The sequence below is a fragment of the Rhea americana genome, unplaced genomic scaffold (assembly GCF_003343005.1).
Source record: "Rhea americana isolate MKP2758 unplaced genomic scaffold, rheAme1 scaffold_100, whole genome shotgun sequence".
Lineage (NCBI taxonomy): Eukaryota > Metazoa > Chordata > Aves > Rheiformes > Rheidae > Rhea > Rhea americana.
Window position 1 is genome coordinate 1,098,081 of NW_028185040.1, and position 17,629 is coordinate 1,115,709.

The 17,629-nt window shown below is 39.4% G+C and overlaps 1 protein-coding gene across 5 annotated transcripts in view; it reads left to right on the forward strand.

The window, feature by feature from the left end:
• The window catches only part of PDE1C (phosphodiesterase 1C), a 359,821-nt gene that overhangs the window by 300,904 nt on the left and 41,288 nt on the right, over positions 1-17,629 (forward strand). For 3 of the 5 annotated variants that reach the window (XM_085303982.1, XM_085304000.1, XM_085304017.1), the window contains 2 exons: positions 741-806; positions 9,753-12,102. In XM_085303982.1, coding sequence (XP_085160108.1) covers positions 741-806; positions 9,753-9,922 — 236 coding nt within the window. In that variant the 3' untranslated portion in view covers positions 9,923-12,102. Of the gene's footprint in view, positions 1-740; positions 807-9,573; positions 9,609-9,752; positions 12,103-17,629 lie in introns of those variants that run through there. The other 2 variants (XM_085304009.1, XM_085303991.1) reach the window with 2 other exon arrangements.

Below are 17,629 nucleotides of genomic sequence, written 5' to 3' on the forward strand. Positions count from 1 at the left end.
CACARCCTCTCTGGGCAACCTGGTCCAGTGCTCCGTCACTCTCACAGKRAAGAAATTCCCCCTCACGGTCAGGCGGAACTTCCTGTGGTTCAATTTCTGCCCATKGCCTCTTGTCCTGYCACACGGGGCAACTGAAAAGAGTTTGTCCCCATCCCTGTCCCCTCAACACCCTCCCTTCAGGTACTTACAGGCATTGATAAGATCCCCSCTCAGTCTTCTCTTCCCCAGGCTGAAGAGGCCCAGCTCTCRCAGCCGTTCCTCATAGGGCAGATGCTCCAGCCCTCTGATCGTCTTCATAGCCYTACGCTGGACTCTCTSCAGTAGCTCCATGTCTCTCTTGTACTGGGGAGCCCAAAACTGGACACAGTACTCGAGGCCTYACCAGGGCTGAGTAGAGGAAAATTGACGTATTGTCGGTTCTGTGACGACTGATGACTTGGAGGTAGCTGAGGAGCATGTTATCTGAGAGTTTGTAGCTTGCAGAGTAAGTAACGATTGTATCTCCACCGAAACACATTAAGTGCTAAACATAAGAAAGATGTGTTTGATGTTGACTCCCCTARGTTAAAAGAGGACTATTTGGATATTTGACCAGGCTTGTGAAGAAGTTAATCTGATCTAAAACAGTTGAAAAGAAATGGCAGAAGACACTATCACATAGCAGTGGTAGAACAGGAAAAGCTACACTGCTGGGATTACAGTTCACCCACCTGTACTGAAATTAATCTTTCTCTTTAAAGGTCCAGACCGATATTCAGCTGACTCACCGGTCTCAGGTTCCTCAGCAAACCATCTTACCTTGCCAGGTCAGTTGGTATCACCACACTGTAATTTGTTTATACATATAGCTTTAGGAATAGGCAGTTACAGATGGAGATTACTGGTTCTGGGGAGACAGAAGAAACAGATGATGTTTTTTCCAGGAAAGACATGACTTTTATGCAAYACATTTAAAAAGTTAACACCATTCAGTGGGAATGAACAAATTAAGTTATTTTCAATTTTCTTTACCATGTTTATTTAATTTTAATATATATTTGTTATATATTTAATATATATTTGTTTATTTATTATTAAACAAATGCATTGTGTTTTGTGGGTTACACTGCATCGTCTGCAGACTGTTTTAATTTGCTCATCAAATTTATTTGGGCCTTTGCTACATGGATGTAGGTGCTGAAGGGAAAAAAAAATGTTTTGTTGACCTGAGCACAGCTCGATGTGCGTCCTTCCCATCCCCCAAATCTTTCTGCTTCTATTTCGCCCCGATAACCAATTTTTTTAATTCCTTCATTTTTTTCCCACACAACTGTCAGAAGGAAGGGAGAAGAAAATGGAGCAGTTGCACAAAATAATGCCTCGGTTGCCAAGATGCTGTCTCAGCATGGGCATATACATGGCCATTCCTATATTTGTAGTTTGCAGTCAGTGAAAGAAAGGGTAAGTCTACACAAAGACAAAAAGAAATCACCAAGAAAGAAAAAAAAATGAGCAAAAAGTACTGAAAAAAAGTTTTACTAGACATTTTCCTCAGTGGCTGCTGTGCCAGTGGACAAGGTGCGATGTGGCTCCTCATATAGACACCAATGTGCCATAGCAGGTTTCTGTGCTGTTTGAGTTCTTCAAGCTGTTCGTGATTTCATGACTGCTACCTGAGCAGATTGTTTTCCTCGGCACAGCTCAGCCACTGTAGCTGAGGAAAAGAATGAGCAGGACTGTGAGAGAGATTTAGAAATATTACTTTTCTTTAATGAAACAGTATGCTCTACGAAACACTATGCTGCTCATGAACACAAAATAAATGGTCATTGAAACTGTGCTCACATGAAGACCTTTATCAGGTAAGTAGCCTGAGACAGTTTTTAGATGGAAAGTGCAGTACCATAAATATCATAAACACATTCTCTTAATCTCTGAAGTTTCTCACCATTGGCAGTGATGATAAGTATTCGCTCTGTATATTACTTATTTCTCATATATTCTCAGCAGGTGTTAAATTCTTACATTTATATTGATAAGGGGCTGCTACTTCGGAAGTTTTCACGCAGGATTTTCTTACAGGTTCCAACTATAGGTCTTGTTCTTCGGAGATTTTTTTTCCAGAGAGGATTTTTTTAATTTATTTTAAGGAAAACATGTGGAATAAAACATTCATGAACACTTTAGCCCTAGCTCTCAGCTAATATCAACCGAACTAATTATAAATCTAGGTTACTTTTAGTACATTATTGGCATGATTACACTGGATAAGGTATATGTTTAACAAGAACAGTTTGCACATTGCTTTTTCRTTCATTTTTCCAGCACTATACCACTGCTAATGTACCAACCCGTTAATGAGTACCTTCAAACAGGAGATTCAATGCCYTTCTTATGTGTATTACTTGTTCTTAACCTGCAGACCATTAGAATATAGAGGTAGAGTGTTTAAAGCAGAAAAGAGGGTTTTGCCATAAAGTACCAGGCATAGCTTCTTATTTATCATTGGCTTACTAGTTGACCTTGCTCAAATTGCTCTTTTGTGCCTCAGTTTCCCCATCTGTTATTTGAGAATAATAATGCATATTCCATTTTAAAACTTTTGGACCTAGGGGTTTACTAGTCTGATCAGAAAACTATCGGTAGGAAGGATCCACCTTTAAGAGAGGAGAGCAGTCTACCCAGTAATGCCACTTCTTGCAGCAGAGAACTTTTCAGAGTTGTGCTGATCCAGCCTCTGTGGACATGCTGCCAGTTCAGGGTTACTTCCAGAAGCAATACTCGCTGTGACAATCTCACACCGAATTTTACAGAAGTGCCTTCTGGCTGGYACTTACGGAAATAACTAGCTGTGTTTTGACTCTCTCTTTGTTAAAGATTTCCCACCGCAGTGTATGTTTTGGTGTTGGCTGGTTTTGGGTTTCCTCTCTTTGGCTGGCTGTTTAACAATGGTACCTTCCCACGTGTCTTCTGCTGCTGTTAGCTTGAGTACAGTGTGAAAATCAACTCTTCCCATGCAAGTATTTAAAATATATGATGGGGAGTAGATAACAGAGTAATATTTTCTATTTATATATCCCCAGTGATGCATTTTGTTTACAGCCATTATGATGATTTTGGTTTTTATGCAGTATATGATCGCTTTTCAGGGGGTTTGCTTTTGCTGGAGGCAGCCACTAATTAATGTTTAGTTAAGAAACAGTCTGCTGTAAACACACACACRCACACGTACTTTTCTATCTGAGAAAATGTCATTGTCTTGCTGTTCCTTCTGTGGATTGCATGAAGTGCTTTCAAAAGAAATGGGACGCTTTATTTTGTTGGGTTTAGTTTCACTTCTGAATAAGCAGTGCCAACAAGACCAGACAACGTATGCGTGTGATTCCATCTCTCTCTTTACTGGCCAGTCGATCACTGCTCATCATGAATAACTTCTTAATCTGTGCTTGTCAATTTAAAGTGCACTGCAGTAAGAGGAAGAAATCTCCAAGTAGTCTCAAAGCTTAGAAATTTTGTGTGAGGAAAAGTGGCAGTGTACAGGAGAGAACCCTAGCAGTGTTCCCACTGGGAGGTGTATTGTCAGACAAGCTCAACCATTAGTAAAAATCAGAGAATCCACTCAACAATTCAGCCTTGTGCTGTCACGGGCACCTCTGCTGCTTCTTTGAAAGGCTGTTTTTCTCAGTCCATAGAGGATGAATCGGCTCTTGTTCCAAGGAGCCTGCACTTTAAATAGCAAGAAAGCACAGTAAGGCATCCATGGACCCCAAAATGTTACTTACAATCTGATTGACTACGTTTTTTCTTCTGTAGCATGTGAGCAGTTTGAAGAAATGAAGAATACCTATCCCTGCACTGAGTACTCTGTGCAGCAGCAAAATATGTATACCTTTTTCTAATTAGGTGCATCTGTTCATCAGAAGGACATGCCTTCTGTTCCTGTCTTATTAGAAGGTGCTGTCAGACCCTGCAAGCAGTACTTCTACTCTTCTGTAATGCAGCCTGACTATTGAATAGTCATTTGAAGGCCAGTGTTTTCTCCCTTCCTTTTATATAGTTCATATCTTCTCTAGAACTGCCRATTTTATACATATAAATACACATATGTATATATGTATGTATGCATACACATGTACACATCTTTGATAAAGCACAGGTGGGAAACTCAGAAGTCGGAATTCTTTATTTCATTTGAATCTTTGATGTGTTCATTTGGTTACAGAGCTTCAGCAAACTGAATTCTTTGTGCATTACAGAAACCTCAGAGTGTAAAGGTTTGAGTTAAAGACCGGATTTATTCACTGGAACTTTTTAGAGAGAAAAAATGTCTGAAATTGTTATTAAGGGTATTCATTTTTTTTTTCAGTACTCAAGGGGAAAAGAAGTGCCATTTTGTAGAAGTCACAGTTTTTCGTACTTGTCTTTGTGGTAATAGATACCTGAGAAGTGTTGCTGTCTAGTAGAAGCTTAGAAAAAGTTTTATTTTTCCTACTTCCTGTGCAATTTGAGAGAAGAATTAAAAAAACCCCAAAAGATTCCTTCCACATATACTTCTCTTTCGAGCACAGAGAAAGCTATGCTAGGTAATATTAGCAAATAAATTAGATGATAGCACAGCTGATATTGCTGTTGGTACCCATCAGCAAAGTTTGCAACAAGCTATGACACATCTTCATATTCCTCAAAGTTGAAATATAGTGCTGTGTTGGAGTGGGAACTTGCAGAGCTCAGGTTGTCCCRTAGATTGTAACATATGAGTGGACTTGGCATAGAGGAGAGTACACTATGTATTTAGTCAGTGGATTAAATAAATTTATCCTTAATTACAAAAACCTCAGCTGTWGTCATGGTGATTGCTCATCAAGTAGCTGTCTTCAGAATCTCTCCTTGAGGTGTCACAGGATCATAGAATCACAGAATCAGTAAGGTTGGAAGGGACCTCTGGAGATCATCTAGTCCAACCTCCCTGTTCAAGCAGGGGCACCTAGAGCATAGYAGACAGGGTTGCATCCAGGCGGGCTTTGAATATCTCCAGAGAAGGAGACTCCACAACCTCTCTGGGCAACCTGGTCCAGTGCTCCGTCACTCTCACAGTAAAGAAATTCCCCCTCACGTTCAGGCGGAACTTCCTGGTGTCCTGTTGGAGGAAACAGTGGGCCCAGTGAGTTTTCCATAAACATATAGATTAAAAAAAAAAATCTAGAAAATTGATTCTCCCCAAGTTTAGAACCCTTCTTGCACGTTTTAACTTCTTTAATGAAACATAGTCTTGATTCTCCTGCTCCTTTGTCCTTGACACACTCCTGTTAATTACAGCAGAAAACCTTTCTCAGTGGCAAAAAATAGAAAACTGAGAAAGAGAAAACCCTAAAACCCTTCTGGACCTGCTTTCTTGATTTGACATCAGAATACTGGATAGGGAATGCAAATATCTCTAGCTCATCTGAGTCATCTCCTGGTAAAAATGCCCAATGAAGTTTCCTTACATAACCAGTGAATTTCTTTTTTAAGCTAAATTAGTAAATTACCTTCATGGATTATAAAAGTCTTTCATCATTCCTGTAGCACTTTTCCTAGGATTTTCTTTATCCTACCTGAATAACCATTGGAGGCAAAAGTCGCTCTAGCTCTGCAGGGGGTTGTGGGGAGACAGCAGAAGGTCTGTATTCACTACCTCCCTGCAGGCTTTTCTGGATTCTTGGCAGCTACAGACCATAGTTGGTTCAGCGAGGGAGCCTGCAGCTGCCTTGTTTGTGGCATGCCAGGGTGCCTTAGCGCTTGCATGAGAGCCTGGAGGGGGGTCAGAAATACTACCGTCCAGATGAAGCTATGCTCCAGAAACTGTTTCAACCCCGATGCATCTGCAAAACCACAGCATCCCTCATGAGGAAAACACAGTAGTGTCTCATTCTTCTTCCTAATCCAGGCTCACTTGCATTTTTTTGTAGAGCTGAGCAAAACTGGCCTCCACCAGGGCCAGTAGCACTCTGGGAACCAGATGTGTTTCACTGCTCACTCTATGCAAGTGGGCGAGCTATGGCTGAGTCCTTTGGCGGCAGCAGCAGCAGAGCACAGGATGGCCACCACCTCCATGGGCAGACCGGAAAGCTGAGCTTTCTCTGCTTATTTATCCTACATTTTGTCCCTCCCAGTTTCCTGCTTCCTTTTCCTCCTCTTTCCCTCCCATACTAAATGCCAGCAGTAACAACTGAAATGCCTTTTGAAGATATGGCTTTTCAGGTGATTTTTATTATGTATTTTTTTCAGAACCAAATTGTTTTCCGATATTCATGAATAAAAATCATGCTATCAATTCAGTGACTGAAGTGATGACATTACAGAAAATACACTTTCAGTGACTTTTTTAAAGAGACATTCCTTTTGAATGAATAGAATTGTTTATATCTGCGTTAAACAGTTTTAAAGAGAAAAGAAAAGGATATTGTTTCGTCTTGTTTTGTTTTGTTTTCTGGTCARAGTGGAATTACTATGTAATAACAAGAGTTTTATTTCAAAGGTTTTTGTTGCTATAACAACTTTTAGTAGTTTGAAATACTGTATCTTGACTGTATCTTGTTTTTATTAGTCAGCATTGCTAGCAATAATTTCCTTCTTATTGCAACCAGGCCAAAACTATTGCAAGTAAGTATATTTCTAGGGAAGTCAGTGGAGCTAGACAAATTCCAGCTAAGAATTTGACTCTAGGTTACAGTAATTCTCACGTGTTGTTATGATAAATCCCTTGGCTTGAAGCTCAAATGCAAAATAGCCATCAATGCTCGGTTAGCTCAGAGCAGACTCCTCAGCAAACTATTTTCTCCTGTTCAAATTGTCCATGGGATTGAAGGTCCAGGCATTATCTATACTGTTACTTGAACAGCTCCTCTGCAAAGTAACTGAGCTTTAATGGGCTAAAAGTTGTTCACGTCACTTAGTGGGTTCATGGCATATTTTCGGGTCAGTATAAAAGGCAGATCTTGTGGTAGTGTTTGGCACTCCTTTGGCTTCTTGATTCCTGGATGAGTGTTTTTTAAATTGYGGCAAATCCGGCACATCTGTATACCTGTCCTTCTGTCTTATGTGCCTTCTCTTTTAAATGAGGCTCCTATGCATTTRCTATGGCTCCTTGTTGGAGCATCTATCACCAGAACAGCTTCTGGTGGAGTGACTCAAGCTCCTAATCTACTTCTAGTTATGCATAGTAGGTTGCTTCTGTGCCAAGCATGGGGGAGAGAGAGGATGGGGAAAAGAACTAATTTTCTTCCTTCCTTTATCACATATTTATACAAGATGTATTTTTCTCTAAAACTTGTGAGCTGATGTGCTGTAAATGGGTTTGCAGTTATCCTCAAATCCTGCCCTAGTTTGACTCATAAATTGTAGTTAAACCTAAGGTGAATCTGATTCAACATATAGGGTTTTACCAAAAACTCAGGAGAAGATGACAAGTTGTACAACCTGCTCCACTGTGGCAGGTCTCTTTGAAAACATAGACATCAGTTAAAGCTGTGTGTCCACCTCAGGAAGGGAACTGGTGTAGGAGGTTGTGAGAATGGCAGCCTAAACTGTGGTGGTGCAAACAGAACCTGAGGTCTAGCCTGAGTGAAATCTTCCTGGCAATCTACACAGTGAATTCAACTCCTTTTTCGTTTGCAGTTGTCTGCTAAGCAGCAGCTCTCACATACAGAAAGGTCCCTGTCATTTGTGATGACTGTGTATCTTAAGCAAATTAAGGCATAATGTTGTCATAGGCCATAGGGTTTATACCAAGGAGCAGTATACCAGCAGGATCCAGACCTCTGTCAAGAATCAAAAGAAGAATTGCATCAAAGAGGTGATGAAGAGAAATAAGAGGTGGAAATAGTCCTTAGTGACATCTGATGTTTGCATGGCTGCTGCTCTGCAAGATGCTGAGATGCATGTCCTGCTGGCCAGTGCAAATAGAGCAGCTAATGCACCCCTCACATCCCTGCTAGATCAGTGTCTGAACTACACTGAGATTGTCTCTCTGCATGCTGCTTCCTGTGTAGCCTTCCCAATCTACTCTGACACTGTTCAGATACCTTTACCATATTTCTATTGTGTGGTGAGGCCAAGATCTTAAAAAGAGTTCTGATTATTTTTCCAAAGGAGGAAAAATATAAATCCAGGTCTTAGCAGCATCAAGGTTAGAAACTGGTAATACTTAGGTCATTCCATGCATATGAAGCTCCTGAAGACTCTGACTAACAATAACCAATTGAGTCCTGTAAGCATTCTCTGAAGTAAGTATTATTATTATTACTCTCATTTTACAAATGGAGAAACTAGSATGAGTGGTGCTGTCCAGATCACACAACAAGGTAGTGAGAAACCTGGGAACAAACATCTGTAGTCCTAAAAGATAGTCTTCTCCCTACCACCATCTCCTGTTTGGAATCAATAAAGCCTAAAGAAATTAAATGGCATGGATTCCCTTTATCAGCTCTGGTGTTTGGATGATAAATGGCACTGTCAGAGTTCTGGATAATCCCCTTATACTTATTAGCCAACTCATTTCTGCTGGCAACAACTCCAGTGAAATTCCAGTTAACAATAAACATTCCCTCATGCTGAGCAATGGAAAATCCAATAATAGTTTGGCTGAATCCATGCTGAGTAAAGAAAATGGAATGAATCTGAAAATTGAATGTGCCTCAATGAACAGTAACTCATCTAATGGATACTTTTCAAGCTTTTAATCCTGCTTTTCTGAATGCCAGTCTTCTTGAGGACAGGAAAGAATATGACTATGTACATATGGTTATGTATCTCTGTAGTTTATGAAGTCTGTACTATTTATTGTCCCCTATTTCCTACAATGTTTTAGAGTACAATCAATCACTCGAGATTAACGAGATGAGACTGTAACTATGTTTTAAAATATAAGGTTAACAAGGTCCTAAGGAGGGGTTTTTTTGGTTTGTTGGAATTTATGCTGAGGGCAATGACTTTTCTTTAAAGTGCTTATTATGCTAATAATTCACTTACTGCCCAATTATTTTGCATTTAATAACACAGAGTAAGACAAATACATTTTGGTCATAGTTGTATTTCATTTTTTGTTTTATGTGTGTACAGTTAACWAAGACATGGATTCAAATAGCCATAGTCTAAAAGCTGAGAAGAGTCAGATTCATACATACCCCATGTGTGATTTTCACAATGGCCTGCAGTTTACTAATAAGTCATACAAAAAAACTCAGATCTAACTGTTCCTCAGTTCTGGAGAAATTGTGATCTCAGTCCAGACTTACTGCCTCAAGGTAATCTCCTGTTCAATGCTAGTTCGAAAACAGTCAAATGCTCAACTAACTATATGTAGATAGATTAGTTGTTTCTTCATTTAGACTTTCTGATACTTTCATCCTCTGTCTAAACTTTTGTTTCTTAACCTTATGAATATTCCTTTGGATTCACCTGTGATCTCCTGGGTGACCTTAATAAGGACATAACTTCAAGATTAAGCCTGTTGAAGTGCCTGATTGCCTAGATTTCAATGTTGGAGACATCTGTTTTTTGTTCTAGAGATTTATGTATTTTTATAATACGTATTTTCATATTTTTTTTCTGAAGCTTTTTCTAACACTTTGTAACTCAAAAGTGCCCTGACACACAAGCTGAGAAACCCTTCTTTACACAGACAGGCTGTACTGAGTGGGATGGACAGAGCTTCTCAGAGATTCTTTTCTTGTCCACCAGCAAGTGAGTGATAGACATGATAACCATCGTTGTTCTTGCTTTATCACTACCAGCCATCAAACCTCAGCTGCGTCACTTCAGGAGGCCCACTCACAGCTCGGGAACCTATTTCCCAGCCTTTCACAAGAAATCTGAGGAACATCCGGTGAGGTATAAGCTGCTTGACCAAAGGGGAAGGATGAAAAAGATTCAGCATATTTCCCAGAACTGGAATAGAAAATAGAGAAGATTAAGAGGCATCTTCTGGAATGACGTTTCTCACAGTCCGATGGAAGACACTGTGAAATCCTTTCAAAGGCCATACTGCATTGTGCAGAAGGTGTAATTCAAGATATAAGCAATTGTATGGTTTAACCAGGTGATACAATGGACACTTCTGCTAGAATTGTTTTCAGTAGTCTTATTATTATTGGAACATATATGTACTTAGTACTAGAATATTGATCTATTGTTTAAAAAACATAATTGCATATCACTATCTCCCATCGAATTAAGAAAGTCAATTTTTGCATAGACAGTTGGGCTCCTTATGGTGTTTTCAATGTGGCCTTCTGCCTAATAGAGATGAGACAACAATTCCTGTGTCTAATAGCAGGAGAAACTTTTGCCTTACCTAACCGCATTGAAGATAAATGGTCTCCTGTTTTAATGCAATAGTTATTCAGGAAGATGAAGGCAGGAGAATGGATTAAAAAGAGTCCTCTCATTTCACCCATTAAGAAAAAGAAGACATAGTACAGCATTAAATACATGCTTTACATGATCCCTATTGAAAGTTTAATGTCATTGATTGTCTTTTTCAGCATTGATTTATGTGGTTTTGCTCCCATGTGTTCCTTTGGTGCACACAGTGTCCCATGGAACTGAGTTTCACAGCTAAACTTGTCCTCTGTTAAAAATTTCTTATTGTCCTTAGAGCTTACACTGTGAGAAACAGAGGCAAGTAACTCCCTGTTTGCTTTTTCTAGGCCTCCGGTGAATTATATACCACCTCAGCTCTTTCTTCCTAAGCTGGTGAATCCTATGCTGTTGCTCTCTCCTCACAAGGAAGCCTGCTCTGCTTTTGGTCTTTGCTGCTCTTCTCTGTTGTTTGTCTCTTGTTTATTTTTTTTAATGTTTTTTGAAAGGAGAGGACCAGAACTGTGCACAGTGCTCAARATGTGAGCATACCAGCAATTTCTAAAGAAATGTTATGGCATTTTCTGTTTTACCTTTCATGACTTTCTAAATAATTTTTGAAGTTGTATTGTCCTTGATCACTAAGTGGTAATTTCTGTAGAATTACCAGTAATGATTACTGATTAATTTATAGCCCATCAACATATATGAGATCAGGGTTGTCTCTCCTTATCCACGTTGTTCTGCTCTTACCAACACTGAACCAGTGGTTTTGATGATTACACTGAAGTAAGTTTCTTTTTTTTTCTCTCTCTCTCTTTATATCCTTTATTTTTGTGCCCTGCTTGTTTTCTTCTTGTCACCTGTACTTTTTCCAAATCACTTTTTCTGGATAAACGTGTTGAACAGTACAAAAGGTTATCCTCCTGTACTGTGAATAGTGATCATTTTATCCTATTCTTTTTTTTCCTCCCATTATTAGCCAGTTATTTATTCATGTTAGGATCGTGTGTTAAGATCTTCTCCCAATAACTTTGACAGCCTTTGGAGCAGGACATTGTCAAAATATTTTTGGAAAACTGTAAATGATTATACACTCCTCCAAGGTACTCTGAAAGATTTGTGAGGCATAATTTCTCCTATAAAAAGTATTTTGACTCTTCTTTGTTATATTATATTTATCCTTGTATCTGCTAATTCTGTTCTTTATATTTTCTGCAAGTTCACTCACTGCAGATTTGCCAGGCTGTTATACACCRCATATCCAATGTCAAAACTGCTACACTGAGTATATATAACTTTGCTATACGAAAATTATGTTAAAATCAAGATTGGCTGTTGTATGAAAACAGCYGGGGAATGTTACAGATGCCGCTTGCTCCGTTAGAAAGGACTGCTGCAATTCTGTGTGCACTTGCCCTAAGGTCCTATAGCATTTTGCAGTATTTTGCTAGAAATCTCAGTAAAACAGATGAATGCAGCATAGAGCTGGCCAAGCGTTCTGACACAATGCTGTGTCGGTTATTTTTATCTGACTGTCTTACTAGGAGCTTGATGTTTGTAGCATTGCCCTTGATCCCCATCAGCACTTGTGACTCCAGCAACTGGGCTGCCTGGCTACCTAAACCAGACGTAAAGTGAGATGCGCTTTAAYGCCTTCTATTTATGAAATGTTATTTATCTCTAGGAATTCCCAAAGAACTATATTTTGCCTGTAAAATACCCTGAAATGTTTTATGTAAATAGRCTGTATAGACAAGCCAAATTATACTATTCTTCCAAACACATTTCTGTCTGTGTCATTTCCTTCTCTTTAGGATACCCTTGGTTAACAATTTACCTACCTGACTATTCTCTGGATGAGTGGACAGCACTGACTCAGGTCACTGAGCCACCCAAATAGGCAAAAGGAGACAGAACTTCTTTTCTTCCTTTTTTATTGCCAACAGTTAAGTGGAGTTACTGCTTTTGTGTCGTAAACACCTAACATGAGTGATTTTTCTTCTGTGTTTTCCCAMTTCATTCTCTCCCCTATGCTATGAAGCAGAGAAAAATTGTCATCTTGATTTTACTGCTGTGTAATCAAGACACAAGGAAATGAAATGACGTAGCTGAGGTTTCATGGGGAGTGTGTGTCATTACTAARAATTTAATTTAGTTCTGGTCAGCATCCTCTCTGCTCGCGTTCTTCTCCAGCCAGTCCTGTGTTGTGTTGCTCTCTGTTAGAGTCCCTTTCAGTGAAGATTTATGCTGATTTTCATTGTTATTGGAAAGATATCTTAAGATGTCTYTTCCCTTTTTCAAAGTCTCTGGCTCTAGACTCAACTAAAATATTTCAAAGTGGGGAAGAGGGGGCATTTGTGCAAGCTACTTCATATAAATACCAAAACTTCAGAAAAATAATTCCTAAGCAAAGCTAGYTGTGCTAATGGCATCCAGCCTGATGCAATGAGCTACTTTGTGAAGCAGGTGGGATCATCGTCTCAGTCTTGCACTGACATCTAGCGTGCATTCAGGGGAGAGTTTCCAAGTAGGAAGTTCAAAAATGAAATCTGTGTTATTTAAGGGAGGTCTGGCTTTGCAAGGCACTCRTTTTTTACAATAATGATTTCAGAGTTAACCACTTACTTCCAGCATACAAGTAAGTTTGAATAATCTATCCCTCTTGAAAAGTATGATGATCTAACATTCATGATGCAGTTTTGATTTTTCATGAATTATATGTTGCAACTATCAACACTTGCAAATTTAGCCTTTTTTTCTATTTAGTCCGGTTTCGACTTGAGTCTTTTCTGTAATCATTGGAGGGCTTTGCTGTGGTAGGAAAGTTTTGTGCTCTATTTTCCTGGAGCGGGGTGTTACTTTAACCTTTAAGTAAAGGCTTGAACTCTGAATTAAAAATAGGAATATTAAAATCTACATTAAGTGGAGCATAGAGAGACCCTTTAGTATTCATTTCTTATATTGTGTACATTTCTGTGATTACACAAACATGAATTGAAAGGGAAGACTGTCTCCAAAATCCTCATGGGCAAGTGAGGAACAGGTATGAGAAGAGGAAGGAGGGAAAGGAGGAAGGAAGAACAGGGATGCTAGCAGGGTGTAAATAAATCTTTCATATTGTTTTGGTCATGAGGCAGACAATTGGGTTCATGGTGGAATTTTTTTTTTCTGCACAGGCTGTATCCTCACCTCCTTACTCTTTCTTGCTCAGGTCTGTTGTTCAATTTACCTCCTTAGGTGCGTAGCCAGCATTTGTCTTTCAGCCTTATCCTTCACTCTTTTTCCATGTATTTATCCCTTTATCCTGAACTCTTTTCTCCCGACCTCTCCCAGACCTTCTAAGCTTCATTAAACAGCTACCTTGGTGTGTATCTTGAATTATAATCACAGAATCACTGAGTTGCCGAGGTTAGAAGGGACCTCTGGAGATTGTCTAGTCCAACCCCCATTGCTCAAAGCAGGTTCAGCTAAAGCAGGTTTCACTGGACCCTGTCCAGTTGGGTTTTGCATATCTCCAAAGGATGGAGACACCACAACCTCTCTGGGCAGACTGTTCCAGTATTTGGCCATCCTCACAGTTAAAARCATTTTTCTTGTATGTAACTGGAAATATATTTAACTTTGTGCCCAGTGCCTCTTGTCCTATCACTAGGTACCACTAACAAGTGTCTGGCACCATCTTCTTTACCTTCTCTCATCAGGTATTTATACACATTGAGAAGATCCCTCTGAGCCTTCTCCAGGCTATACGGATTGCAGAAATACATGACCCTAAGACCACCTGGAGGCCCTAAAAACTAATCTGAAGTCTAGAAAGGTCTAGATAGCTTGGGACTTCCCAAGCTCAAAGCAGAGTGTCTCATGGTCATATATTCAGCTTACACTTACAGGATTTACTTTTTTATAAAAATAAGCACAAGTAAACCATCACAAGAGATTCTTTAATTTCTGGAATGTACTTTCTGGTTTTGTTTCTTCTTGTCCTATCTCTCCAATTCTTACCTTTTCAAGGCTCTTCAGCATTTCAGGTGTAAGGATTTAAGCTTCCCTTTACAGCACCTGAGGCAGACAGACTGATATGGATTCTACTGCAGGACTAGGAACCAGTATCATGAAATGAAAAATGTTTTTTAATGCTGACTTCTTCTACTCATAGAGCTACATATGCTATGTTTTCAGAGTATTGAAATTTCTGTTTGCACAGCCTCACTGTAAAAGGCCCATGGCTTTTTAGGGGACATAAGTAACAGGGTAAGATGGTTTTATGAGATTAGTTAAATACAGATGAGAAGCCAAAACTTCTTATATGTACTTCACTGGCCTACATTTTTGATTTTTCACTTGTAGATGCAACTGTGGGACATGTCTCTGCACATAAGAATAATGTGAAATCACATTGACATAAAGCAATATTTAAAATTTGTGTGCTCTTGAAAGATTTTTTTACTTGCATGACCAAAGATGGCAATGGCATAGGACATAGAAGATAATTAATGATGATATCTAAACTAATCTATGTGTTCAATGCATTATATGATTGTCTATTTATTAACCAGTAAGACAGACCAAATTTCAGCCAGACAAAATTTCAGTATAGATGTTCCTGAACACAATRCATGCAAATGCTGTTTTATTTGTTGAAATAGTAAGTGTTAGTGGGTTAGTGGTAGTGCCATGAATGTTGGTTTGTATTTGTTTCTGTTGTTACCTAGCTTGGTAGAACACTTACCCTATTGACCTCCTGTTTAACACTACGATAGTGCTAGTAACATCTCCTTCAGATGCATGATGGGCTTACTGCAATCCTTATTTGAATGTCATAAAGCACAAGGCCTTTAAATCTTCATTGTCCAAACTCTGTCCAAATAGAGAACTGTCCCTTAATTTCTAGATAGAAGCTGGCCCAGAATTCACTCTAAAAATATTAGCCGTTAACGACCTCCCCATCTTTTATTCAATAATTGGAGCATTTCATTCCCTTAATCATTGAGCTTGTTGCCCTGTACAGTGCAGACTTCTAGGGGGGGAGTTCAATTCCACCTAAATTCAGTTTTCTGAATTTAAGCCAGGAACTAAGACCCCAGAATAGTCAAGGCCTGTGTGTGTAGACACCTCCATCTAAGTGATCTGCAACATCCTAAATCCTAACAGTGCTACAGAAATGCTTCTGAGCTTTTTGTTTCCATCAGCAATGTGCCAGGTTCTTTGCCCCTTTCTCTTAGTGGAGATAGTTGGCAGCGGGAAGCAAAGACTGAATTTGCTACCAGCACTTCAGACAAGTGGTACTCCAGCATATGTGTCCTTTTACACTRCTAATTCTTGGAGCTTGCCAGATGAAAGCCATGGTTTGGTTTTCTACAACCTTGTGTTTTCACTGTAATGACCAGGGGGAACTTTTGGAAACATTTGGAAACAAATATTTCTGCCCTAGAATGCATAGACTCTGGATGTTTGTCTAAGAGAGCAATTCCTGTAATTTTAGCAAGGTATGGTCTCAAAGAGTTCAGAGTTTGAAGGGCAGTAACTAAAACTTCATTCATACCAGTGTACAGCCCACCAAAGATTCTGCAAGACCTAAAAACTTTGTTGTTGGGGAAATAATGGTGAGTATTTATAAGATTTTTCAAATCAAATCTTATTCCCAAATAAAGTAACATTTAAACACTTTCACTGAATGCAATGAGGCAGATGAAAGCTTTGAGAAGCAATACAACACATTGCTTCCCAGGAACACTGAAAAACCCATCATTTACTAAACTGACCAGCTGAAAAGCGATTTTCTCGTTGCTCAAGTTGCTCCTGGGTGGAAAAATGGGAAACGCCTAATTGCCAATATATGAATATGCAATTTTAAATGAACTGCAGCAAATAAAGTATACTGTGTCATGTTTATAGCTGGGCTTCAAGCTGATCTATAAGGGAATGGTAAATTAGACCACTGTGCCATCAGAGATGTCAGTGGGACTGTAACTCCTCTTCAGAGGAGCACGTATAGTGCTGTTGGTAGGCTTAAAGTGTGATACATATTTTTTATATTAACCTGTGTCAGCATTCCCCAGCCTTTGAAAAAAATATCATCTTCAGAGCAATGAAATCAGTTGCATCCTATTTGTGCTCCTAATTTTTGTTTTTAAGGGCCTTCATGTCTAAACATGTACATTTTCATGGCTAATCTATTGCTGGTGTTCATTTYAATCTTTCAATCTTTTCAGGACTCCACACTCTTTTCTGTATTTTGTGCTGAAAATATTCACCCAACACCACTAGGAAATCTGGACTCATTGCACTGAAATGTGCATTTGAAATTAAGCTGAGTCATGACGCTCAGGAAACGAGTTGATAAGGCACTTTGGGCCGTACTTGAGGCTTTATACTCCTTGAGGCATCTCAAGTGAGTCTCCAGACTCCTGGGGCAACCAAACTGTAGTGCTCCCAGTAGAGAGGAGCAAGCATCTGAAGGRTGAAGCACTGTGCTTGGCAAGGCAATGGAGAGCCACTGGCTGGGAGAAATGGTGTGGGCATCTCCTGAGACCTGTAGGAGTGCTCAGGCTGCAAAACTTCTCTGAAGCACCTTCACATCAGAGGAGAGTTCTGATCTGCAGAAGGATCAGCTAAAATCTTGAAAAGGCCTAGCATGAATACTGCTTTTGTTGATGCTGTTTGTGCTAGTTCCTACAGGACAGCCACTGCCTTTGCATGTTATGCATATTTTTTTCTGTTCTCCTCCTCACTTCTCATATCAGTGCAGAAGCAGAGGCTGATTGCCTTAGATGAGTACTATATATATTTCCTTCACACTATACAGAAGCTCTTTTAGCAGTACAGAGGCTCAGATGAGAAACACCAGCTCAGCTACAGCTTAGCTGACATCAGTATAATTCAAGCAGGAATGAGTTTAGTCAGGAGATAATAAACTATGGGAAACCTTCTTTTTTTTTCAGAGAGACAAGTTCAGAGTGGTGACTCTTAAGGATGATGATAATAAGRTTTGGTATTTTTCTTGCAAGCTGAAATTGTATTAAACCTTCCTGAAGAAAAGGAGACCTCAAGGTTTCTGTTCACAAGTGCAGAGGAGACTGATTTTTGAGATCATTCTTAGCTGGTATGAGCTGTCATGTGCAAATATATGAATATCTTCTTTGACTAACTCAAGCATGACATTTATTTTCTTAGAGCAACAAGATAATTCTTCATTCCACCTTAAAAATTGCATCTCTTACATAAAGGTAAATTGCTGTCATGGTCTCTTGGCACCCAGAAAAAGTATAGGGAGTCTCTTATGCCACAGGCCTTCTTTCACAGCAGCCAC